Source organism: Mobula birostris, chromosome 4, assembly GCF_030028105.1.
Source record: "Mobula birostris isolate sMobBir1 chromosome 4, sMobBir1.hap1, whole genome shotgun sequence".
Lineage (NCBI taxonomy): Eukaryota > Metazoa > Chordata > Chondrichthyes > Myliobatiformes > Myliobatidae > Mobula > Mobula birostris.
This window is the reverse complement of record NC_092373.1, coordinates 42,829,815-42,857,213: the sequence shown is the minus strand read 5'-3', so window position 1 is coordinate 42,857,213 and position 27,399 is coordinate 42,829,815. Positions and strand designations below refer to the sequence as shown.

General features: G+C 40.3%; 1 protein-coding gene across 11 annotated transcripts in view; it reads left to right on the top strand.

Moving 5' to 3' along the window:
• armc9 (armadillo repeat containing 9) overlaps positions 1–27,399 on the top strand; it is a 146,407-nt gene that overhangs the window by 10,797 nt on the left and 108,211 nt on the right. For 8 of the 11 annotated variants that reach the window (XR_011885669.1, XR_011885670.1, XM_072255267.1 and 5 more), the window contains exons 5-9: positions 2,287–2,442; positions 10,741–10,833; positions 12,968–12,992; positions 21,627–21,787; positions 25,930–26,028. Coding sequence is in view for 9 of the 11 variants with exons in the window: in XM_072255267.1 (XP_072111368.1) it covers positions 2,287–2,442; positions 10,741–10,833; positions 12,968–12,992; positions 21,627–21,787; positions 25,930–26,028 (534 nt within the window). In the remaining 2 variants the exon portion in view is untranslated. The remainder of the gene's footprint in view (positions 1–2,286; positions 2,443–10,740; positions 10,834–12,967; positions 12,993–21,626; positions 21,788–25,929; positions 26,029–27,399) is intronic. The other 3 variants (XM_072255269.1, XM_072255268.1, XM_072255264.1) reach the window with 1 other exon arrangement.

Sequence of the window (27,399 nt, the reverse complement as noted above, 5' to 3'; positions counted from 1 at the left end):
TGTTGAATATGGTAGGAATGGTCTAGTTGTTCAAGGCATGTCATATCAACCAAAGGTCTTGGGTTCAGTTCTTACTGTTTTGCGGTTGGTTTAACTTGCCACATTGGGTAACCAAAGGGAATGATCACTTTGGTGAGAATTTAGTGGACTGCTGATTACATAGGAAATTATCTTAATGTTGTGCTTGTAATGATGAGGGTATAAAAATTGGATATCAGTTTTCTTTTAAATTTACAGTGCTAAAACTTTGCAAGATAACAGTGTAGGTATCCATACATGTCAAGTTGATGATTCACTTTAATATCCTCCTGATTTCCCCCATTATCACTCCATCTCTATCTTTGTCCTACCTTCTGTCAAGTTAATTCATCTTATGTAATATGAAGAAATGGTTGTGCATTCTGGATCCCAAAACCAATTCCAGTATCATTCTGGCTGCAATGGCATGGACATTTGCTTTCCAATTCACTGTATCTCTAGTTAAGTCATTTTAATAGAGATGCAGCACTTTATCTGCAATAACCCATTCTACTCTTCATTACCCATCTGAAGGAATCTTGGTTTAATTCCCATTCCAAGATACGAATGTTAATTACGTAGGTGAAAATCCAAATAAAAAATCAAATGCACAAAATCTGAAATAAAAAACAACATAAAAAATGGTGGAAACTCTCAGCTAGTCCAGCATCATCTTTGGAAGGAAAAACAGTTAACATTTCATGTCCAAATTGACATCAATATTGGACTTACTGCATTTTCTACCAGTCACACATCTATGATGAGCTCAATGTTTCGCTCACTATTAGTACGACCTAACTTATAGGCATGGCCAGGTAAACAACACATGACATAGACAGAAAAGCAGAATCACCATCTATCTTCCCCATTAACCCACTGGATCTGGTTTTGGCCAGTCACGGATGTTCTCTTTGTACTGTCTACCCTTTCACCACTTTGCAACAAATATCCTCCATTATCATAAAGAACTGTAAATAATTTTTCTTCCTATACCCCATTTCAACAAGGAAGCATATATTAAAAGAACTTCTATAGTACTAGGGTCCGTATTTAAATTCAGTTTGCAAGCTCTTTCTGGGGTATTTAACTGGTTGTATTGTTTGCAATGTTTTCAAATTTGCTAGCATAGCTTGACTTCTGTCAATGAAGCACACACCTGTATTTAGATTTGACTTTGAGAGGAATCTGATCATGTGATAGCAGGGAACTTAATATAATGATGGTGAATGTTTTTTTTTAAAACAGCTTTTTTAACTCTATAAGAATATAACATACATTTTTAAGTTGTATTACGTTGTACCTTTCAGTAACAAGCAGTCACATTGCCTTGGTTGATGTAAAGTTGCTGCTATAGAAGATGAATGTGATGAATTGCAATGGAATATATTTTTGATTTTTTTTTCTGTATTTGTAAAATCACAAAATAAAAAATTTGATACAGAAGTACAGGTAAAATGTGTAGTTTAGAATTATGTCAGCACTTAATAATTTTGTGTTTGAGATGGAATTTCTCTGGTACCTAGCTGACTGTTATGTTGTAAATGGAGGACCTTTGCCAAGACTGAAACTGTTCTTGGAGTGGAGATCATGCCCAACCTGATCTTCTAGGCTAGTTCTTCTGCTCTGCATTATCCAACTTCCACATTCTTTATTCTGTCTTCATCTTCTGACTGTACCCATTCACTTATTAAACAGATAACCCTGTTTTATAGCATATTCCCCATGGTCACCCTCATTTTACCTTATGTTAGCTATGCCCCATCCCCACATTCTTTGCAGATTTACAAACTGCTTTTATCCCCATTACAGTTCTAATGAAGTGGCCTGAAGTGCTGAGCTTTTTTGAAGCACTTCCTGTTTTTTATTGAAAACTTCCTCTTTCATAATTGGTCAGAATACATAATTGTTCATTCTATATCATTTCTTTTGTGAGAAGCAGACACCACCACTTTTACAGACTATTAATTTAGATGAACACTATTTATCAGATTGATATACATATTACTCAAATATGCAGTAGTGGACAAAGCATAAAAATTGATAGAAGTGGTTAGCTACAAGAAATTAACATAATTATTTAAAATATATGTTTCTCATCTCGTAAAAGAAAATTTGCAAAGAAAAGTAGAGTAGCAATGGTTGATTGAATGGAAGACATCAGACAGCATCTCAAGAGTCACATAAGTCTGTGTTAAATAAAGTGTGTTTACTAAATTGAAGCATGGTTAATTGAACCTCTTTTTGTTAATGCTAATGTCTTTTCAACAGGACAAAGATGATTTGGAAGAAAGAACTTCTCATTTCAAAACATACCTAGAAACTAGAGGTGCAGCATTAAGTCAGACAACAGAGTTTTTGCCGTTTTATGCACTGCCATTTGTCCCTAATCCCACAGTACACCCTTCTTTTAAGGAGCTTTTTCAGGTATGAGCTACTTTATACTATAGTTTACTGGATGATGGTGATTTAGTAACCCGTGACATTTGGATATATAATAAGTTCTTTACATTTTTATAGTATTTTCTTTTATATACGGATTAAATCTCAAAGATGAGACTTTCCCCTTGGAGCCTATAAAATAAAGGAATCTCTATTGTGGGGAAGAGTATGCTGACAGAACCATTAGCTTTTTTCTCAGGATAATACTAAGATTGATGTATCTTGTGTCAGAGTACTGCCTTTTTTCCCTTAATAATTTCTCTGAGTAATTTTTTGTATGTCACTGTCTTTTTCACTGGTTCATTGAAATTGTAATACAGTATACCAATGTCCTTCCTTGCTGCTCGTAATGCTGCTGATATTTAGGGCAGCAATGAATGTCCTCCATCTCCGGCAGTGTTCAGGGCTTCTTTCATTGTGTTAGTAGCTTCCTTTGGGTTTCCACTACTGTCAGTCATGCAAGTCCCTGGTGGAGACTCAGGAATATTGAAGCACTCAGATATAGAAAGAGTCTTCATTGCTGTTTCAGTAACAGTTTTGTTTTACCAGTCAGGGTTGTTAGCCCGAGCTGAGTCCCTGAACCTGGACGACCAGTGGACCACTCTTAGTCTGTCCTCTACACTTTGACCTGTTTGGCATAGATGACCCTTCCAAGAGCCAAAGCATAAAGCCCTGACCCCTGCCAACGTAGGAGTCATTGAGGTATGCAAGCCTCCAAAGCACAACAAATTTGTGGTCCTCTTGGAGGTACTAGTGTCCAGTTTAATGATAACTGAAAGCAAAATTAATTTGTGTTAATGGCAGTCACTTCTTGAGATCATGAATCTGTATGAAGAACAAGTCTGGCAACTTTTTAATTTAAATTTTGCCGTGTTAATTTTTTTTACATTCTTCGCATTAACTGATGATCAACAAGAAAGAGTTAGGTAGTAATTTCACATGTCCAAATCAGCCAAAATTATTTCTAACAAATGAATTACATTGAAGAAAATAAACATCAACATTTTGAACACTGCAAGTTTCCAAAATCAGGAATAAGATGAAAGTAAATTGAGTTTTTTTTACAGGTGATGGGTGAAGGATTGTCAGGATTTGTTCCTCATGTTGTGTTGCTAATCTTTAGTGTCCACTGTTGAAGGGATTTTACAGATTTTCATAATGACACCTGAGATCTGGACTAACAATTTAAAGACCTGAGTTCAATTCCTACCATGGCAGTTTTGAATTTAAAATCATTTAATAATCGAATATTTTGGGGCGGAAAAAGGAACAATCAGCCGTCTTAGTAAAAACTACTGAAAAATCAATCTAGTTCAGAGGAAAATATTTGCCATCCTTAACTGGTCTGGCCTGTTTGTGACCCCAGATCAATTCTGTGGTTGACTCCTAAATGCTCTCTGAAATGGCTACCAAAACATTCAGATATATCATCACTACTACATTCATATAGAGAAAAACAATACAACCAGACATCACCTGCTGTTTTGATTTAACCACCAAATTTAGGGAAGACAAAGTTGCTCACGTCACTGTCAACGAAGTGCTTCTCACAGTAAGTTGGGAGAGCTGTCAAGCAATAGACTGATATGGTCATAGAGCTGTACCTTACAGCCAATATTCAATCTCAATCCCTAGATGTGTCCTGTCCTATCAGTATGATAGACCCACCAGAAGTGGCAGCACAGTAGCATATAGGCAGGAGATAGTATTCCTGAGAATTTCACTCTGGGTCCATCAAATCTGTCATCAGTCGTGAGTGCTTCTATGCCCATGTCCAAGAGTGGCTTGCAGGCATAACTATAGAAGGAGCACTAAAGAATATAGTGCTAGACTGGACCTGTAGCAGGTAATAAATAAACTAACATGTGAAATAAATCTTTGTCCTCGTGAGTCGTATGTGTCAGATACATTTGTCCATGTATATGTATATATGGTATACTAACTGCAGGACGGGTCCCTGTGGAGACCAAGTTCCAGCTTCACATTGATGACAGTGCCCACGATATTGTTGGCACTTGAGTCTAACTAATTGAGATAGATTCAAAACAGATATGCAGCAGAACGCCTGGCAAGTATCAGATACTGTGGACCACCAGAAATGTACACTACTATAGTCTATAATCTCATGCATATCCATCATTTTACCAAGTTTGGCCCATTAAAGGGAGCAGAAGGGGATTCTGAGTGTAGCACCAGTCATATGTAAAACTGATGGAAGTGTCAACCAAGTGAACAGTACAACATGTAAAAAAGGAAAAATAATCATTGGGTTGGACTGAAGCTTTATCCAGCCATCCCTAATTATGATTGATGACCAACAGTTAAATACCTAACAGAAGAAGAGATTCCAAGAATATCCTCAGTCTCAACAATGATGATGCCCAGCATCTGTGTGCAAAATAGATCTTGGCTTCCCCTCCAGCCTCTACCATCACAAAAGTCAAAAACCAGCCATTACATTTTCTGACATTACATGGAGTGAGCAGACTGAGAGCACTTGAGACAGTGATTATTGACTCAAACAACTTCCCAATTGTGTTACTAAATAAAGACCTACAAACCAGGAGTACCTGCTCCCTTGCCAAGCTCTACCAGCACAGTTACATCAACTTGATAATGTGGAAATCTGCTTGTGTATGTCCTGTTCACAAAAAGCAGTCAAGTCCAATTCTAGAATTTGTCATGCCCTCTCAATCATCTGTAAAGTGATGGAAGTTATGATGAACTGTGCTACCAAATAGCACTTATTTACAAACAAGCTATTTGCTAATGCCCATTTTATGTTTTACCAACCTTAGCAGACATTGGTGTAAACATGGACCAAACTGAATCAGAAACAGGTTGATTATCACTGACAAATGTTGTAAAGTTTGTTGTTTTGCACCAGCAGTACAAGACATTAAAAACTACTGTAAGTTTCAAAAATAAATAAACAGTGCAAAGAGATGAGTATTGAGGTTGTGTTCATGGACTGTTCAAAAATCTGATTGTAGAAGGGAAGAAACTTTTCCTAAAATGTTGAATGTGGGTCTTTAGGTTCGTATACTTCCTTTCCAATGGTAGTAAAGTGAAGATGGCTTTTCCGTCATGCACAAGGCACAATTCAGAGGTGTGGTAGAATTCTATCCACTTGTATGGATGAGTGCTGCTCTGACAGCTTTGTACCCCACCCACACTCTGTGTGTTATGGCACTGTTTACAAAACACAGTGCAGGTATCCCCTATGTGCTCCAACAACTCTTCGCAAACTATTAGCCTTTGCCACCAGAAATGGTGAGAGCATCAGGCATGTGGGAACAACTCCCCTCCAAGTTAGTGCTTTGGAAATATATCACTAGTATTTCAATGTGGTTATGTTTAAATCCTCAAGCTCCCTGCTGAACAGCACTGTGGAAGTATCTTTATCAGACCTCAGCAGTTCAAGAGGGTGGTTCACTATCACCTTTGCAAGAAGCATTGCGTGCAGTAAATGTTGGCCTTGCTTGCGATGCCTCTAACTCAGAAAACGATTACATCTTTAAAAAATCATTTAAAATTCTATCAGTGGCACACTGAAATATTAATTCTTAAGGGAATAATATTGATCAGGTCTGTTGAACTTTCATCCTTCTCATTCAGGACTAAAAGTCTTATAACTGCTAAGAATAATATTTAAGCCCTGGAGTTTTTCCAAGGTCAGTTGTGAAGTAGAAAATTGGGGGGGGGGGCAAAAGCATTAATTTGCTCTCTAGTTTTATTATTCCTTTGGGCAGATACATACAATACTGCGCACAAGTCCTAGACACATGTAAAAAAAACATTCTGTAAGGCAAAGATGCTTTCAAAAGTGAAGAAATGAAAAGTTACCAAATAACAAAAAAATTACTATCGAGAGCAGTAAACAGTAAAAAAACTAAATTAAATCAATATTTAGTGAGACTGCCCTTTGCCTTTAAAACTGCATCAATTCTCTTGGGTACACTGTCGTGCAGTTTTATAGGAAAATTGGCTCGTTCATTGCTCTAAGCGCCTTAGGGAACTTGCCACAGTTCTTCTGCAGACTTTGGCTGTTTCGCTGGCTTCTGTCTGCAGGTAATCCCAGGCAGCGTCAATGATGTTGAGGTCAAGGGTTTGTGGAGGCCATACCACCTGTAGTAGAACTCCTTGTTCTTTGCACTGAACATAGTTCTCTATGACCTTGTCTGTGTGTTTGGGGACATTGTCCTGCTGCAGAATGAAGTTAGGACCAATCAGACACCTCCTTGATGGTATCGTGTGATGGGTGAAAATTCGCTACTTCTCAGCATTGAGGATTCCATTAATTTTCACCAGATCACCAACCCTGTTTGCAGAAATGCAGTCCTAAACCTGCAGGGAATCTCTGCTGTGCTTCACTGTTGGCTATAGACACTCATCTATGTCACACTCTTCAGCTGTTCTATAGACAAACTGCCTCCTGTTTGAGCCAAAAATTTCAAATTTTTGCCATTTTTCAGCACTTCAATCCTTGTGTTTTTGTGTATAGATGAGTCTGTTGGCTTTACTTCCAGTTTGGAGGAATGGCTTTTAGCAGCCAATTTTCCATGAAGACCTCTTCTGTCAAGACTTCTCTGGACTGTAGAGGAGTGTACCTGGGTTCCAGTGGTTTCTGTAGGTTCAAAACTGACAGCAGTGCTGGACTTCTTTCAAATTAGAAGGGACATCAGATTGATGTTTCTTGTGTCTGCTGCACTCAATTTCTGTGGCCGACCACTGCATTTCTGGTCTTCCACCTTGCCCATTTCTTTGAGCTTCTTCAAAAGAGCTTGGATATCACATCTTGAAACTTGTCTGCTGTGAAATTTCTGCTTGGGAGAGACCTTGCTGATGTGAAAGAGGCCTTACTATCTTGTTGCTATGCTCACTCTTGTGTAGAGTATAAGAGTTGATGATTTGAAGGATAAACTGTCACATCTGCCACACCCTCACCTTTTAGTTTAATTGGTCCTTCACTCAGTTTGATTCCTTCTACACCCATTTTTGATTTAGTTCATTCAACTCAGTGTGTCATTAGCGCCTGTCTGTTAACTTTGTTTAATCATGCACTGGGTTATATACCTAAAAAGTAATCTAATTTTTATTTGAAAAGTGGTCTGTTACTTAATATGTTACAAGCAACACACATCAAAGTTGCTGGTGAACGCAGCAGGCCAGGCAGCATCTCTAGGAAGAGGTGCAGTCGACGTTTCAGGCCGAGACCCTTCATCAGGACTAACTGAAGGAAGAGTGAGTGTTAATATATTAACACTTAATATGTTACTTTCTTTAATGAAATATGAACATTTCTCTGTAATATTTTGTTTGGAAAATGTGTTTGGAAATCTAAAGTTTGCACTTTTCTACTGACACACTAATGCAGAAAACAAAAATAAACATCTAAAACAAAATTTATATGAAAAATCTAGGGTGACTAAGACTTTTGCACAGTACTGCAGTTCTAGGACAGTAAAAGATTTTGAAATTGTTGTATTACTGGGATAAAAAGGCAAGATGCATATTCCATCATAAAAATAGATAGTTGTCCTTATTATCCATTAACTCTTCATATTACCTCTTTCAGTAAGAGTAGTTTCCTTCAATGGAAATTGGTTTCAAGTTGGTTTTGGATTTATGTCAAAAATGTTGGATCTTCTAAACAGATCTGATTCTGACAGGTCAGCCTCTATACACTTTGCTATTAAGTATACTGGTACATGAATAGGAGAGGTTTACAGGGATATGGGCATAACTCAGGCAAATGTGATAGTTGCCAGGGATGAGTTGAGCTAAATAAGCTTATTCTATACTATATAATACTCTTGACTCTGGCTAAGTAATAAGTAAAAAGAGCCAAGTAACATCTCAAAACTGTTGCACCATTTATAAGATCATAGATGAACCTTTTAAAGTTCAGTTTACCACTGGATTCTTGGATCAGCTTGATAATTCAAGCTCATAGGACTAGATGTTTTAATCCCTTTGATAAGAAGAACGTAACTAGGTCATAGCATAGAGATCTTGACGTGGGGCTTGATTCGTGGCAGATGCTCCCCAGGGGTCATCAGGTAGGCACCCCTCTTCTTAGATGTTTTGTTAGTTTAAGCCCACTACATCTCCAGAGGGCTCAACAGTGCAACCAGGCATCCCAGGTGCACCCTCCTTCACATCTGGCCACCGATGGGTCATTTTACTCTTCATCCATAACTTGTGGCTGCTTCGCTCGGCTATCTCCGAGAGTTCTTTTATAGCTTGCCGCTGGCCCTGGCCTTGGACTCCCAATCCCTTCAGCAATCTAACCATGGAAATAGCTACAAATCGTCTGTAGCCAACCTCTACTGGGAAAGTCTGGACCTTCCATCCATGCTGCTTAGCATCTGTCGGCAGCTCAGTGTATCTTACATGTTTCCGCTCATACACCTGGCAGACTGTATCTTTCCAGGGCACTGTGATCTCTGAGATTACTACAGCCTTCAGACTGCTGGATCACAAGACCAAATCTGATCTGAGGGTGGTACTGGCTATTTCTGAGAGAAATATTAGCCTTTTGTCAAGGTCAACAGCCACGTTCCAGTCTCGAGCAGGTTCCAGTTTGCCTGACACCAACCGTGTCACTGGGGGAGGCACTGTCTGTCCTTGCCGGACAAAGGGAATGTGGATCTTCCAGCCATATGGGGCTTAGCATTGTTATTCAGCCTTTGCTTCTCCACAATATGGCTGCCCTTGCACAGTATGGAAGAAATATCTGCCAGTTTTGGTTCATTTGGCCTCATTGTTACATTTGAATTTAAAATCTGTGAATTCAAGTTCAGCTGCAGAATTAAAATTTACAAACTAAAAATTTAAGCTTTCAGGGAGTAGAAATGCAAGAGGTATTCTCTTCAGTTGAGACTCTTATTGAAAAAAAACCTTCATCTATTCTCTCAAGGTATCAAATAAAAACCACATACAGGGAGCCTGGGGAAGGTGTGCTTTGGGGTCCTGGCGAAAATTTATTAATTGATTAGTAATGAAAAACGTAGATTATCTCATCATTGTCCCATTGTTGTTTATAGGGGTTTGCTGCTCTTCGATTCATTAGAGCAATGACTACATTTTGAAAGGACTGTAAAGTTTTGGAGAAATCCAGAGATAGTGACAAGCGCTGTTAAAATGAGCAAATGTATTGTAGTATTTCTGCTGTCGTGCAGCAAATGGCCTGCTACTACTGTAGTTTGTAACTTCCTATATCATATAGTTTTTCCCCAGATAAAGGTTCTTTGTCCCTTTGCGCCTCACATCGCAAAGGTTCAGAATAACCTTCTGCTGTCCAAATAGGTTAGATTACATAGATGCTAAGGTATCAATTCTACCATTATTTAAACCAAGTATTTCAGGTTTTTGTTTCTCTATTAGTTTTTCCAAGAATGAAATCTGTCATCAGTACTTGGCATTGGGTGGCAATCCCGAATAAATATTGTGCTGCACTGTTCTTTTCAATGCAGCTATCCTATAGAGTGAAATCTTGTAATTTTTAGAATTCATAGTAAGACCAACAAACAATCCGCTTATGTTTAGGTGATCCTGGAGAAAACAATAAAACAATCAAATATAAATTGTCAAGATTGAATGGCTAATATTCTAATTGGGAAGGTGGTCCTATTGTAAAAACATTCTACCGAAATTGTCTAAGAACCATTGGATTTAGTTACGTGTTGGCACAAAACAATGCAGTGGGATTATTTTCATGATCAAATTGATTTAGAACAATGACTGCAAATTGTCCTTGTGAAGCTGGCACAATGAACATTACTATTGATTCACATATTCTAAGAGGATATGAAAAATATTGGCACAATGTTTTTTCCTGGTGAATGATGAAAAATGTATTCATGATGACATGCATAATTCTTGTTTCTGTAACACACTTCTCCAGCTCCCAAAATTGAGCAAATATGCTCTTGCTTCATTTGTTAATTATAATAAGGTAGTATAGCAAACTTGTCTAATTTTAAGATTAGCAGTAAATAATGGGTTTATTTATTACCATCAAAAGTTAACATTTGATATCTGAATGTTGCTTTCTATCAGCTCTAGACAGAGCCTATTCAGCTATTGTAAGGACATTAAGTAAGGGGATGTTATACTTCTAGCAATTAATGCCAATTTAATCTGTTCTAGCACTCATAAATTATGGATTTTCGGGATTATTTTTTAACTTCTACCTTGAAATGTTTCAGGAATAATGGCTATTTTTGCCTTGCACTTGTTTTCTTATAATGGTTCTTTTAATTTCACTTTGCTTTTCAGGTTTCTTGGATTCCTGATTTGAAGATGAAATTGCAAAAATTTCTTTCTGCGAGTTTAAACGTTCCCAGTGCCCCAAGGCTGCTGTCTTTATTTGTATCCTTTTTTAAAAAAATCTTAATCTCCTTGAAAATGTTTATCTTTTATGACTGAGATTTAGTCCTCCGAAGGCAGGTATTAGAATAATACAGCACAGGAACAGGCCCTTCAGCCCACAATCTTGTGCCGAACTCATTAAATTAGTAATCAAATGCCTAACCAAACTTGTCCATTTTGCTTACACAGTGTGCATATCCTTATATTTTGGGCACGTTCATGTGGCTATCTAAGAGCCTTTTGAACGCCTCCACCACTACCCTGGGCAGTGTATTTTAGGCACCCATCATTCGTAAATATCTCCTTTGAACTGACCCCATTTGCCTTAAATTCATACTCTCTGGTATAAGACATTCCAATGCCAGGGGAAAACTCCATCTTTACTATCCATGATCTTATGAATCTGTATAAAATCTTCCCTCAGATTCCACTACACCAGAGAAAGAAAATTAAGATTGTCCAATCTCTCTTTATAGCTCATGCCCTCTGATGCGGGCAGCATCCTGACAAACTTCTTCTGCATCCTCTTCAAAGCCACAACATCCTTTCTATAATGGGGGTGACCAGAACTGAATGCAATACTCCACATGTGGCCTAACTAGAGTTTTATAAAGTTGCAACATAACTTTCTAATCTTTGAACTCCATTCCTCAACTTATTAAAGTAAACATGCCACACGCCTTCTTTACCAGCCCATCTGTGTGGCAACTTACGGATTTGGACCCCAAGATCCCTCTGCACATCAACACTGTTCAAAGTCTTGCCATTAATAGTGCATTGTCTTTGCACATTTGCCCAGACTAAACTCTTATCTGCTATTTCTCTGCCCATATCTGCAACTGTGCTGTATCCTGCAATATCTTTGCCAATCTTCTGTGTCAACACCAATCCATATATCATCTGCAAGCTTACTAGCCTACCTATCTACATTTTCATCCAATTCATTTATATGGACCACCAACAGCAGTGGTCCCAGTACAGTTCTCTGTAGAACGCCCCTGGTCACAGACCTCCAGCCAGAATAAGCCCCATCATCATTACCCTCTGTCTTCTATGGGCAAGCCAATTCTGAATGCATATGGCATATTCACTGTGGCTCCCATGCATTATAGTCTTCTGGATGACCCTCCCATGAGGGACAATGGTCAACACCTTACTAAAATCCATGAAGGTAACATCCTTAGCTCTACCTTTATCAATCATCTTCATCACTGCCTCAAAAATATCAAACAAGTTAGTAAGAGTAAATTAGTAAATATTTTGAGTATAAGCAGTGGGGAGAGGATGCGTATAATGGAAAGATAGGATGCGTATAATGGAAATATAGAATGCTGCAAATACTGATGGTTTAGAATGAAGGCACACAATAGTGAAAACACTCCAGCAGCACTTGCAGAGAGAGTAGTAGAGCTGAACAATAGTAATGGATATATAGTCCTTTTTCCGAGAAGATAGACAACAGATGGACATATGAACAAGCTAATTTATTAATTATTTGGCTGCTTTATTTTTCTGTTGTTACTGTTTGTGGTTAGTCTCAGCCTTCTTACTTGAGGAAAGTTTAATTGCCTGTGAGATGGGTATGACAGAATATCTCATGTTGTATAAATTGCGAATAAGTGGGAGAGAGATGAAGAAAACAAAAGAAATACCTGTTATAGAATGGAGGTCAAGAGACAGTGAATGACACAAGTGATGGATAAATCTATTGATCTGGAATCAAATCTAATGAACCCCTGTTGCACTCTTTATCTCAAGTCTATTCTTTCTTAGGTTGGAAGACCAGAAATGTATAGTTTTCCACATACTCAAATCCTCTTGCCGTATAAGCCATATGGCTTCCTAATCGCATGGTGTAACGACATGTTCACTTATGCCCATCTGAACACCAACATCATTCAGTCTCTCACCATTTAAAACAATACTCCACTTTTCTATTCTTTTTATCTCTTATTTTTTTTATTTTGTATTTTATCTGCCTGATAGATATCCATTCATTCAGCCCATGAAGCCTTTGATGTTAAAACTTGGGGTACTAGCAGGATATAGAGGTTGTTAATTTATATTACAATTTCTATAAAAGTTAAGTGTTTGCTGAACCTAAAAGTAATTATCCTTGACCTATCTTTCAAAGAAAGAAAATGGACACGAGTACAAAGGTAATGCCGTTCAATTTAATTTGTGACTTTTAAGATTGTTATTCATTATTTTCACACAAAAGATGGTGAACTTGTAATCATCCAGACATTACAGAAACCTTTTAATCCTTTTTTGGGGTGAAAATTTAAACATTTGACAATTTACTACAATTTTCAGATGATTTTCAATATTTTCAGCTGCTTGCCCACTTGAATATTTTATTTGAATAATGGTACAAAAATACTACAGTCTTTTGAAAGTCCAGTGGTATAAAAAAATTATATAAACAAAATTATTCACTGACAGTGCCCATCTTATTGTGTTACATAGTATTCCATTGTATAAATGGAGTAACTGGTCCGACCGGTTTATGTTGATGTTAATGACCCAATTTACCATCTTCCCATCTTTCCGCATTCAATCTTGGTGTCTTGAAATTGTTGGAGAGGTGTTGATAAAAACAGTGTGTGCTGAATTTTGTAAGTTTTACATAAGGCCTTCAGTTCATAAAGCTGGGAACAAAACAAAGAAGTAGATCATGACCCAATATAGCATGTCCATGTCCCTGTGGCAAGTTACAGTCATGCTTGAGTATTTGTTATTTGGGAATTGTCTGTCATCATCACCAGGGGGTTTCACAATCTAGGCTTCAGTTCAATACTGCAAACAAATTACTATCCTTAGTAAGTCTATATTTGCTTTATCAAATTGAAAGAAAACTCTTTTTTGGTTTGTGTTCATTAGGGATTTTTTTTTGATGGGGAAATAGGAACTTTCCCATGGGGTTGGGGGTAGAGAAATTAACACCAGAGACCCTGAGTTGGCTAAAATTGTAAAAATAAACAGCAAGAAGACATGACAAATTTTCATAAACGCAAGAAATGCTGTAGATGAAATCCAAAGCAACTCACACAAAATACTGGAGGAACTCAGCAGGTTAGGCAGTATCTATAGAAATGAATAAACAGATGACATTTCAGCCTAAGACCCTTCAGGGCTCAAAATGAAAGGGGAAGGAGCCAGAACAAGCTTGGGGAGAGGATGGAGTACAAGCTGGAAAGTGGTAGGTGAAGCTAGGGTGGGGGAGTGGGAATGAAGTAAGAAGCTGGGATGTGATAAGTGGAAAAGGTAAAGCCTGGAGATGAAGGAATTTGAAAGGAGAGGAGAGTGAATATTGGGAGAAAAGGAAGGCGAGGGGACACCAGAGGGTGATGATAGGTAGGTGAGAAGAAGAAAAGAGTAGGAGGGGGACCAGAGTGGAGAACTGAAGAAGAGAGAAGTGAGAGGGGGAGAAAATACCAAAACTTGGAGAAAACAATGTTAATGCCATCAGGTTGGAGGCTACACAGATGAGGTTTTCTCCTCCATCCTGAGAGTGGCCTCCTCGTGGCAGTAAAGGAGGCCAGGCACCAAAATGTTGGAATATGAATGGGAATTGGAACTAAAATTGATGGCGATCAAGAAACCATGCTTTCAGCAAATGGAGTGAAGGTGCTCGACAAAGCTGTTCCCTAATCTACGTCTGGTTTCACTAATGTAGTGGAGGCTGAGTCCAGAGTAGACGAACCTAACATAGTTACAGGTGAACAACAGGAATTCTGCAGATGCTGGAAATTCAAGCAACACACATAAAAGTTGCTGGTGAACGCAGCAGGCCAGGCAGCATCTCTAGGAAGAGGTGCAGTCGACGTTTCAGGCCGAGACCCTTCGTCAGGACTAACTGAAGGAAGAGTGAGTAAGGGATTTGAAAGTTGGAGGGGGAGATCCAAAATGATAGGAGAAGACAGGAGGGGGAGGGATGGAGCCAAGAGCTGGACAGGTGATAGGCAAAAGGGATATGAGAGGATCATGGGACAGGAGGTCCGGGAAGAAAGGCAAGGAAGGTGGGGGGGGACCCAGAGGATGGGCAAGGGGTATATTTAGAGGAACAGAGGGAGAAAAAGGAGAGTGAGAGAAAGAACGTGTGTATAAAAATAAGTAACAGATGGGGTACGAGGGGGAGGTGGGGCATTAGCGGAAGTTAGAGAAGTCGATGTTCATGCCATCAGGTTGGAGGCTACCCAGACGGTCTGGGTAGCCTCCAACCTGATGGCATGAACATCGACTTCTCTAACTTCCGCTAATGCCCCACCTCCCCCTCGTACCCCATCTGTTACTTATTTTTATACACACGTTCTTTCTCTCACTCTCCTTTTTCTCCCTCTGTCCCTCTGACTATACCCCTTGCCCATCCTCTGGGTTTCCCCCCTCTTTTCTTTCTCCCTAGGCCTCCTGCCCCATGATCCTCTCATATCCCTTTTGTCAATCACCTGTCCAGCTCTTGGCTCCATCCCTCCCCCTCCTGTCTTCTCCTATCATTTTGGATCTCCCCGTCCCCCTCCCACTTTCAAATCCCTTACTCACTCTTCCTTCAGTTAGTCCTGACGTAGGGTCTCGGCCTGAAACGTCGACTGCACCTCTTCCTAGAGATGCTGCCTGGCCTGCTGTGTTCACCAGCAACTTTTATGATAGTTACAGGTGAAGTGTTGCTTCACTTGGAAGGACTATTTGGGGCTCTGAATGGAGATGAGGGAGGAGGTCACTGGGCAGGTGTAGTACTTCTTCTACTTGCAGGGATAAATGCCAGGAGGGAGATTGGTGGGGAGTGACAAATGGACAAGGGAATTACAGAGGGAGCAATTCCTTTGGAAAGCAGCAGCTGGAGGGAGGTAAAGATGTGTTTGGTCATAGGGTTCTGTTGAAGATAGCAGAATTTGCAAAGATGTGCTAGATGTGGAGGCTCGTGGGGTGGAAGCTGAGGACATGAGGAACTATCCCTGTAGGGCAGTGGGAAGATTGGGTGAAGGTGGATGTCTGGGAAATGCAGGTGAGGGGAACATCAATGGTGGAGGAAGGGAGTTTTGGGGTTTCCCTTCCTCCACCATCGAATCAAGAATGGAGTTTCCCTTCCTCTACTACTGATTAAATTCACTTAGTCCATTTCTGACACGTCTCTCCCTTTTTTTCAATTTCTCTGTCTCCATTTTTGGAGACAATTTGACTACTGATATATTTTATAAACCTCTTGACTCCCATGGCTATCTTGACTATACCTCTTCCCACCTGTCAACTGTAAAAATACCATTCCCTTTTCTTAGTTCCTTCATCTCCACCGCATTTGTTTCCAGGATGATTCTTTCCTTTCCAGTATATCAGAGATGTCCTCCTTCAAAGAATGGGGTTCCTCTTGATGAAGGGCCTTTCATCTGACTACCATCTCCCCTGGTGCTCCTCCTCCTCCCTTTTCACTCATGGTTCACTCTCCTCTCCTGTTAGATTCCTTCTTCTCCAGCCCTCTACCTTTTCCACTTCAACCCTTTGGCTTTTCCAACACATCTCAGCTTCTTTCCTTATCTCCCCCTCTCCCTCACCCACCTGGCTTCACCTATCACCTGCTACCTTGTATTTCTCCTTCTTCCACCTTCTTATTCTGGTTTCTTCCTTTCCAGTCTTGATGAAAGGCCTTGGCCTGAAATGTTGACTGTTTATTCAGTTCCATAGATGTTCCTTGACTTGCTGAGTTCCTCCAGCAATTTGTGTGTGTGGCTCTGACAGTTTTTCATATTTTCTTATGACTTAGCATATTCTTATTCACCCTATATTTCCATCAGCTCTTCACAGATTATATCACTCCGTAACACTATGGGCAGTTTACACTAGCCAATTAACCTAACAATCCTCAACCACATTTCCATCTTGTGTTGGTTTAACAAACACTGTTTGTTAAAATCTGACCACAAATAAAACTAAATCTATCATAGAAAGTTCAGAGAGGAAGTAAAAGAGATAATGAGAGAGAAAGAGGGCATGAGAAAAGATTTGGCAGGAAACACAAAAGTGTGTCTAAAAATACTCTGAAGATGAAGCAAAAAAGGATTTTAAGAGAAAGGAAGAGCCTTCTGAGGATAACCAGGAAATCTACTCATGGAGGCCAAGGCATGACTGATGTACTAAGTGAATATTTCACATTAGTCTTTACCATGGAAGAATCAGAATCAGGTTTATTATCACTGACATCTGACATGTGTCGTGAAATTTGTTGTTTAGCGGCAGCTGGACAGTTCAACACATAACATTTGGATACATACAGTAAAAAAAAAATTTAAATGATGCAAAATAAAAGGTCGATCAGATGTCTACAAGTTGAAGTCCGATGGACATAGCCCTGGATCTGCCAGAATACTGGGGAAGTCAGAGCCTGACTGGAGACCCAGAGGCTGGGGCTGGAGGACTGTCTGTTTGTGTGAGTGGATGGGAAGGAGGGAAAAAGCTTGTCTTGTTGCTGTACTGTTGTTGTTGCTAGTGCTGTTCTGCTGAACATTTTGGGCATGCTGTGTTAGCATCAGAATTTGTGGTGACACTTGCGGGCTGCTCCCAGCGCATCCTGAGGATGTGTTGGTTGTTAATGTAAACAATGTATTTCACTGTATGTTCCGATCTGCATGTAATAAATAAATGCGTCTGAATCTGAAATAGTGAGGTAGTGTTCCTGGGTTCACAGACCAGGCAGGAATCTGATGACAGAAGGGAGAAGCTGTTCCTAAAACATTGAGTATGCATCTTCAGGCTCCTCTACCTCCTCGCTGATGGTAGTAATGATCAGAGGGCATGTCCTGGATGGTGAGTGCCCTTCATGAGACATCACCTGTTTAAGATGATGGTGGGGAGGCTAGTGCCATGATGGAGCTTGTTGAGTCTGCAGCCTTCTGCAGCGTTTTCCAATCCAATGCATTGGTACCTCCCTGCCAGATGGTGATGCAACCAGTCAGAATGTGGTACATCTGTAGAAATTTGCTAGAGACTTTGGTGACATATCGTCTTCTTAAATTCCTAATGATGTATAGCTGCTAGCCTGCTTTCTTGATAATTGCATCAATATGGTAGGCCCAGGATGTTGACATCCAGCAGATACTTGAAGCTGCTCACCCTTTCCACTGCTGACTCCTTAATGAGGAATACTTCTCCTGATTTCCCCTTCCCGAAGTCCACAATCAGTTCCTTGGCCTTACTGACATTGAGTGCAAGGTACCACTGAACCAGCTAATCTATCTCAGTCTTGTATGCTTCCTCATTATCATCGGAGATTGTGTCGTCAGTGATTTTGTAGATGGCTTCTGAGTTCTGCCTTGCTGCACAGTCATGAGTGTAGTGAGATTAGAGCATTGGGCTAACCATGTGTCACTGAAGTGCATCTGTGTTGATTGTCAGCGAGAAAGAGATATTATTTCTGATCCATACGAAATCACTGGAGTCCCAGTAAAAGAAGATGTAATTGTGGATGAGATAGAAATTGAACTTAAAGTGGATAAAGTAATTATTATTGGGACCACTGCTTTTCTTAACTTTGGTGTACTACCCTGTAGTATTGTACTATTTTCCAAATTTGCAGATAATAAAATTTAGAGGCATAGTGACCTGTGAGGAGATTAATGGCATATCTCAAGGAGATATAAACGGGCAGGTAGAATGGCAGATGAAATTTAAGCATTATACTTCAGTGAGAAGAATGCGAAAATGCAATATAAATTAGAGGTCAGATGTCCAAAATGGGTAAACAAACTGAAAAACCTTTGGATATAATTGCATAGTTCAAAAAAATTGGTAGAGTGAGGAAATGATCAAAAAAATCACATGGCGTCCTGACCTTTAACCTGGCAAGACACTATCAGGCAGACACTGGCCTTGACACTAACAATCAAAATATCACAAGAAAATTGTTTCATGTGGGGTGGTTAGGATGTGAGGAATCACAGTGGAAGCAGATTCAATTATAACATTCAACAAGTGCTGAATAACTATTTTAAAGGAAAGAATTTGTAGGGTTTTTGGGGGGAGGCCTGAGAAAGGGACTGGGTAGATTGCTTAGATCCAGTGTGGATTTTTTTAAGATCAATAGCCTCCTTCCATGTTATGACTGTACTATGTTTCAGGAAATTACCCTCGTCCAGGTAGGATGCATCCTAGTTGCTGAGGGACTGGACCAAAATGCAGAGGCCTTGGTAATCATCTTCCAGGATGGTGTCTAAGGACTGTAATGGTTTGATAAATGCACAAATGGTAGAAGCATGCAGGATCGGTTGGGAAAACCAGACTGGTAATGGATCTCAAGAGACTGAGCTTGTTGAATGCCTGAGAGATGGCATTTTAGGTCAGTTTGTCGGTGAGCCTACTTGGGGATCAGCTATACTGGATTGGATGTTACGTTATGAACTGGAGGTGATTAAGGAGCTTAAGGTAAAAGAACTAAGGAAGCAGTGATCACAGTATGATTGTGTTCAACTTGAAATTTGATAGGGAGAAGGTAAAGTGTGATGTAGCAGTATTTCAGTGGAGTAAGGGAAATTACAGTGGTATGAGAGAGGAGTTGGCCAAAGTAAGTTGGAAGGAGCTGTTGGCAGGGATGTCAGCCGAGCAGCAATGGCTTGCGTTTCTGGGAAAACTGAGGAAGGTGCAGGACATGTGTATTCCAAAAATGAAGAAATACTCAAGTGGCAAAATAGTACAACCACGGCTGACAAGGAAAGTCAAAGCTATTGTTAAAGCAAAAGAAAGGGCATACAACAAAGCAAAAATTAGTGGGAAGATAGAGGATTGGGAAGTTTTTAAAAACCTACAGAGAGCAACTAAAAAATTCATGAGAAGGGAAAAGATGAAATGTGAAAGCAAACTAGCAAATAATATCAAAGTGGATAGTAAAAGTTTTTTCAAGTGTGTTAAAAATAAAAGGGAAATGAGAGTGGATATAGGACTGCTAGAAAATGAGGCAGGAGAAATGATAATGCGGGACAAGGAGATGGCTGATGAACAAAATGAGTATTTTGCGTTGGTCTGCACTGTGGAAGACACTAGCATTATGCCTGATATTTTAGTGTGTGAAGGAAGAGAAGTGGGTATGCTTACTGCTACAAGAGAGAAGGTGCTCAAAAAGCTGAAAGACCAGATGAACTGCACCCTAGGGTTCTGAAAGAGGTAGTGTTAGAGATTGTGGTAGCATTAGAAATAATCTTTCAAAAATCATTGGACCCTGGCATGGTGCCAGAGGACTGGAAAATTGCAAATGTTACTCCGTTCTTTGAGAAAGGAGAAAGGAAATTATAGACCAGGTAGCCTGACCTCAGTGGTTGGGAAGATGTTAGAGTCGATTGTTAAGGATAAGGTTATGGAGTACTTGGTGACACAGGACAAGATAGTACAAAGTCAGCATGGTTTCCTTCAGGGAAAATCCTGCCTGACAAACCTGTTGGAATTCTTTGAGAAGATTACAAATAGGATAGATAAAGGGGATGCAGTGGATGTTGTATATTTGGACTTACAGAAGGCCTTTGACAAGGTGCCACACATGAGGCTGCTTAGCAAGTTAAGAACCCATGGTGTTACAGGAAAGTTACTAACGTGGTTAGAGCATTGGCTGATTGGTAGGAAGCAGCAAGTAGGAATAAAAGAATCCTTTTCTGGTTGGCTGTCAGTGACTAGTGGTGTCCGCAGGGGTTGGTGTTAAGACCATTTCTTTTTATGCGTATATAAATGATTTAGATGATGGAATAGATGGCTTTGTTGCCAAGTCTGCAGATGATACAGAGATTGGTGGAGGGGCAGGTAGTGTTGAGGAAACAGGAAGGCTGCAGAAGGACTTAGATTAGGAGAATAGGCAAGAAAGTGGCAAATGAAAAACACTGTTGGGAAATACATGGTCATGTATTTTGGCAGTAGAAACAAATGTGTGGACTATTTTCTAAATGGGGAGAAAATCCAAAAATCTGAGATGCAAAGGAACTTGGGGGTCCTTGTGCAGAACACCCTGAAGGTTAACTTTCAGGTTGAGTCAGTGGTGAGGAAGGCGAAGGCCATGTTCGCATTCATTTCAAGAGGTCTGGAATACAAAAGCAAGGATGTGATGCTGAGGCTTTATAAGGCACTGGTGAGGTCTCACCTTGAGTAATGTGAATAGTTTTGGGCCCCTCATCTTAGAAAAGATGTGCTGGCATTGGAGAGGGTCCAGAGGAGGTTCACAAGGATGATTCCAGGAATGAAAGGGTTACCGTACGAGGAACGTTTGATGACTCTGGTTCTGTACTCACTGGAATTCAGAAGAATGAGGGGGGGATCTCATTGAAACCTTTCGAATGTTGAAAGGCCTAAACAGAGTAGATGTGGAAAGGATGTTTCCCATGGTGGGAGAGTCTAAGACAAGAGGGCACAGCCTCAGGATAGAGGAGCAACCTTTCAAAACAGAGATGCGGAGAAATTTCTTTAGCCAGAAGGTGGTGAATTTGTGGAATTTGTTGCCACATGCAGCTGTGGAGGCCAGGTCGTTGGGTGTACTTAAGGCAGAGATTGATAGGTTCTTGGTTGGACATGGCATCAAAGGTAATGGGGAGAAGGCAAGGAACCAGGACTGAGGAGGAGATATATAAAAAAATAGAATCAGCCATGATTGAATGGTGGAGCAGACTCAATGGGCCAGATGTCCTAATTCTGCTCCTATGTCTTATGGTCTTACATTGATGAAGCAAGTTGAACATGACAGCTTTTTGTTGAAAATGTCTGCATGAAAAGAATTCGTTTCATTTATAAACAAGAACCGATTAAAGATAATTGTGTTGACATTACATTAGCAGAATTGGTGCATCAACTCCAGCGACAGTTAACAGAGACCCAGCAGAAAGCAGCAACATACATGAAAAGTTACAACAAGTTACAAGCGGATTACCATAACCTGATTGGAGTCACTGCAGAGCTAGTTGATTCCTTAGAAGCTACAGTAAATGGGAAGATGGTGAGATATTTATCAACTAATTGGTTTATACTTTTGATGTATCATTTTGTGATTGTATAAATATTTTAAAATTTGAACAGTGCTCTAAAAATATCAGTGAATAATCTGTGATGTATGATTTTTATGATCTTGCTCAAAGTGTTTCATGTATGTCATTGATTTTTATGTGAATAGTTCATACAAAATGTATTTTAATGTAAATTCAGCAGTAACTTTTCAGTTGACATAATAAGGATGTCTTGGTCATTAAGTACCATCTAACTATCTCTCAATTACATATTTTCATACCACTTGACACCTCTTCATTCTAGAAAGGTGTATTCTTCTTAAGTACATTAGGTGATATATCCTCCATAATGTTGTGTGGTTGAGAATCTCTTGGGTTTATCATTCTCTGAGTGTAGAAATTTTTCTTCATCTCAGTCCTTAGACTTAATGACAAGAGATTCTACTGATGCTGAAAACTCAGAGTAACATAGAAAAATTGCTGGAGGAACTGCAGGTCAGGTCGCATCTAGGGAAAGGAAAAAGAAGTCGATATTTTGGACTGAAACCCTTTATCAGGACCAGAAAAGAAAGAGGAAGAAACCAGAGTAAGAAGTGGTGGGGGTGGGGGAGAAGCAGTACAAGCTAGAACGTGATAGATGAAGCCAAATTGGGGGAAGGTGGGTGGGTGGGGAAGGGGGAATGAAGTGAGCAGTTGGGAGGTGATAGGAAGAAAAAGTAAAGGACTGAATAAGAAGGAATCTGGTAAGAGAGAAAAGCGTACCTTGGGAGAAAGGGAAGGAGATGGAGGCATCAGAGGAAGGTGATAGGCAAATGAGGAAAGGAGGTAAAAGGGTGACTAGGTTGGGGAATTGAAGAAGAGGGAAGGGGAAGAGAAGTTAATGTTCATGCCATCAGGTTGGAGGCTACCCAGATGGAATATGAGATGTTGTTCCTCCAACCTGAGAGTCGCCTCATCATGGCAATAGAGAAGGCCATGGACCGGCATGTTGGAAGGGGAATTGAGATTGAAATTAAAATGGTTGGCTGACAGGAAATCCTGTTTGTTGTGGACAAAGTAAAGGCACTTGGCAAAGCAGTCCCCCAATCTTCTTTGAGTCTCTCCGATGTAGAGGAGGCCACAAGGGGATGATACAGTGGATGACTGTGATTGACTCAGAGAAGAAATGTTCCCTCACCTGGAAAGGCTGTTTGGGGCTCTGACTGGTGGCAAGGGAGGAGATGAATGAATATATGTAGTACCTCTTCTTCTGCTTGCTTAGATAAACGCCAGGAGGGAGACACATACAAGGGAATCACGGAGATAGCTGTCCCTGTGGAAAGCAGGGAGTGGGGGTGTCAATAAAGATGGGGTAGGATCCTGTTGAAGATGGTGGGTTGTGGAGAATGATGTGCTCGATGTGGAATCTCATGCGTTATAGCTGAAGACAAGGAATTCCATCTCTGTTAAAGGCGGCATGAAAATGGGATGGTGCGAATGTCCAGAAAGTGGAGGAGATGTGGGTGAGGGCAGACTTAACCCTTATCTCAAGACTGCGACATCAAGTTCTAGAATCCCCCAGCCAGCAGAGGACATTTTATCCTCATCCAGTCTGTCCAGTACTATCAGAATTTTGAACATTAAAATGAAACCCTCATTCTTGTAAACTCCAGTGAATTCGAGCCGAATCAAGCTGATCTCTGCTCATATGACTGTCTTGCCATTCCCAGGACTCAGTCAGGTAAACCTTCATTCCAGTTGCATCAAAGTTTCCTTAGGTTGGAAGACCAAAACTATATACAACGCTCCTAGTGTGATAATCCTAGAAGGATTATCCTTCTCCCTGTGCTTAAAAGATCCTGCAGCTAAGGCCAATGAACCATTTGCCTTTATAATTGCAAGCTGCACCTGTATTGTTTGCTTTCACATACTTGTGTATGAAGATGCCCAGGTGCCTTTGTACATCATTTTTTCCCAATTCTACAGCCAATTTAAATAATACTCTTGACATCCTCTAGATAATTTCACTTCAAATCTCCCATGGATCATTGCATATTATTGCTTAGGTGCAGTCATGAATTAGGAAGTAAATGGTCAAATTAGAAGTGTAGTTTTACTTTGATTGTGAATTCAAAACAAATAGGATTTGCGTATCATTAAAAACTTCAGAATCATTTGCTAGGTACTTGCTGCTATTTAATTCATGACTGCCAAAATGTATACAAAAATGCATTAGAGTAACTAGCAAAGCCATGTACAGGTTTCCCCTGCCATTCGAAGGTAGAGCGTTCCTATGAAACGGTTCGTAAGCCGGAATGTCGTAAAGTGAAGAAGCAGTTACCATTTATTTATATGGGAAAAATTTGTGAGCGTTCGCAGACCCAAAAAATAACCTACCAAATCATACCAAATAACACATAAAACCTAAAATAACAGTATCATATAGTAAAAATAGGAATGATTTGATAAATACACAGCCTATATAAAGTAGAAATACTTTTCTACAATCTTTTCCGCACTATTCTCGGTAGCGAAAATCTCGTGGAAGCGCTCTCGGCAGAAACACTCTCTCCAGTAACCTTTAAGCTATAAAGCTGCCAAATCATACCAAATAATGCATAAAAATACACAGCCTATATAAAGTAGAAATAATGTATGTACAGTGCAGTATCACTTACCAGAATTAGGAAGACAGCGCCGGACACACTGATGGTGTGTTAGGCTGAGTCGTCAGAGGCTGGGGTGGTGCAGTGGTCCCCAACCTCCAGGCCGCTGACTGACACCAATCTGCGAAGCATTCAGCGGTCCAGCGGTGGCCGGAACGCACCCAGCACATCTTTAAGAAAAAAGCTGAAATAAACAAGCTAATTAATTAGGTGCCGCCTGGCACGTAAATGTCGGCCCAGATCAGAGGCAACGCAATCAATCGCCTCTGATCTGGGCCAACATTGAAGGCTGGGTGGCACCTAATTAATTAGCTTGTTTATTTCGACTTTTTTCTTAAAGATGTGTTGGGTGCGTCCTGGCTACCGCTGCATTCTCCGCGGCAATGTATCGGTCCGTGGCCCGGGGTTGGGGTGGTGGGACACTGAGGTGTCATCTCATTGTCGTCTATTCCCATCAGGGCTGCCAGGTCATCTTCATGTCTGCCTCGATGTCGAAGGTCGAGGTTCATCATCTCCTGTGGCTGATGCAGAAGGCTTGAAAAACGACACTATGCTTGACTGCTTAGCCTCGTGCATTTTTCTATCACCTCATGCAGCTGCTTCATGTTCAGTTCCTAGATGACTTCACTTTCGGTCCATTCGCTACTGCATTTGGTTTTGATTGTTATCCTTTCCTCTTCCAATTGCATCAGCTCTTCATTTATCAGTTCTTGGTCATGGGATGCCAAAACCTCTTCAACATCTTCTTCCTCAATTTCCAAAAGCCAAACTCACTTTGTCCTTACTTCGTTCACCACAATCAAAATGCTTAACTATGTCTAGTTTTACGCTAAGTGTAACACCCTTACGAGCTCTCTTAGGCTTTTCCGATACCTTGGAACTCATTTTGCTAACGGCTGCTCACAGGCACGTGTTTAAACAATGCCGGCTAGAATGCAGTTCCTGGGGAGGAACTTGGCTGCTCAGGGCGCGCGCTGCCTTTTTTTGTAACAGTGAAAACACCTTCTGTTAGCGAAAACAGGTAACTAATGTAGGCCTTTCGTAACAGCGAGGTTTTGTAAAGCGAACGTTCGAAAAGCGGGGGACACCTGTATTTAATATTTATATTAAAATTGTTAATTTATGTTCTCATTGCAATAGAATGCCCAAATGATCTGATTTTAATTATCTTTATGATGTAAAGTGTCACTTTTAGATATTTGGGGATAACTTTTGAAATCTTTAGAAAGATGAATTTCAAAAGAAATTCAAGATAGTCACAAGGACTAGTTATCTCTTCAAGTGAACATGTCAGTGCTGAAGGCAAATCAGTTTAGTTAACATTACACGTCATATATAGCACATGTCTATAATGACCTAATAGCAAACAACTACACCTGAATTCTTAGCTGAGGCATTCTTTGATCTACATAGAACATGCAAAAAAGGTAAAAGCAGTGAGAAAACAGAACAGTGCTTAACATATTTACATTTCTATTTCCTGTTAATAGATCACCCCAGAGTACCTTCAGAGTGTATGTGTTCGATTATTTAGTAAACAAATAAGACAAAACATGGCCCAAAGTATTGACTTCACAAGGCCAGGCACAGTGAGTACAAAACATTGATTTTTTTTTTTTTACTAATCTAGTGAAATAATTCTGAAATATTCCTGAATTGTGAGTAATTATATGTAATTATTCTGCTTGTTTTCAAATACTGGGTTCAGTTTGTAAAGTCATACAGTCCTACAGCATGGAAACAGGCACTTCATTCCTTCTTATCTTTTGGACATTGTTGCCCACCGAATTAGTCCCATCTCCCTGTGTTTGGTCCATGGTCCTCTAAGCCCCTACTATCGATTTACTCATCTAGATGGTTTTTAAATGTTCCCTGCCTCCACCACTGTTTCTGGCAATTCATTCCACATTACCCTTTACATGGAGAAACTGCCCCTGATGTCCTCTTTGAATCTCTCACCTCTGATCTTAAACATCTGCTGTCTTGTTTTTACCACTCTCCCTTTGGAGGGGAGAAAACTTTGCTTTCTCATGATCTTGTATACCTCTATCAGGTCACCCTTAATCTCCTAAATTCCATGGAATAAAGTCCTAGTATATGCAACCACTCCTTGTAACTCAGGCCTCCAAGCCCAGGCAACATCCTGCAGTCTTTCTGGTTCACTAGCATCCTTCTTGTTATAGGGGGACAAAAACTGTACACAGTACTCCACCCACAGAGACTCTGTAGACAATCCCTCGATGATGTCCACCTTTTCTGCAGCCGTGACACTATCTCTGTTCAACAGTGCCACGCCCCCAGCTCTTTTGCCTCCCTCCCTGTCCTTTCTGAAACATCTAAAACCCGGCACTTGAAGTAACCATTCCTGTCCCTGAGCCATCCAAGTCTCTGTAATGGCCACCACATCATAGCTCCAAGTACTGATCCACACTCTAAGCTCATCCGCTTCGTTCACAATACTCCTTATGTTAAAATAGACACATCTCAAACCGTCCGTCTGAGAGCGTCCCTTCTCTATCACCTGCCTATCCTCCTTCACACACTGTCTCCAAGCTTTCTCTATTTGTGAGCCAACCGCCTCTTCCCCAGTCTCTTCAGTTCGGTTCCCACCCCCCAACAATTCTAGTTTAAACTCTCCTCAGTAGCTTTAGCAAACCTCCCTGCCAGGATATTGGTCCCCATGGGATTCAAGTGCAACCCGTCCTTTTTGTACAGGTCACACCTGTCCCAAAAGAGGTCCCAATGATCCAGAGATCTGATTCCCTGGTCCCGCTCCAATCCCTCAGCCACGCATTTATCCTCCACCTCACTCTATTCCTATACTCACTGTTGCGTGGCACAGGCAGTAATCCCAAGATTACTGCCTTTGCGGTCCTGCTTCTCAACTTCCTTCCTAACTCCCTGTAGTCTTTTTTCAGGACCTCTTCCCTTTTCCTACCCATGTCATTGGTACCAATATG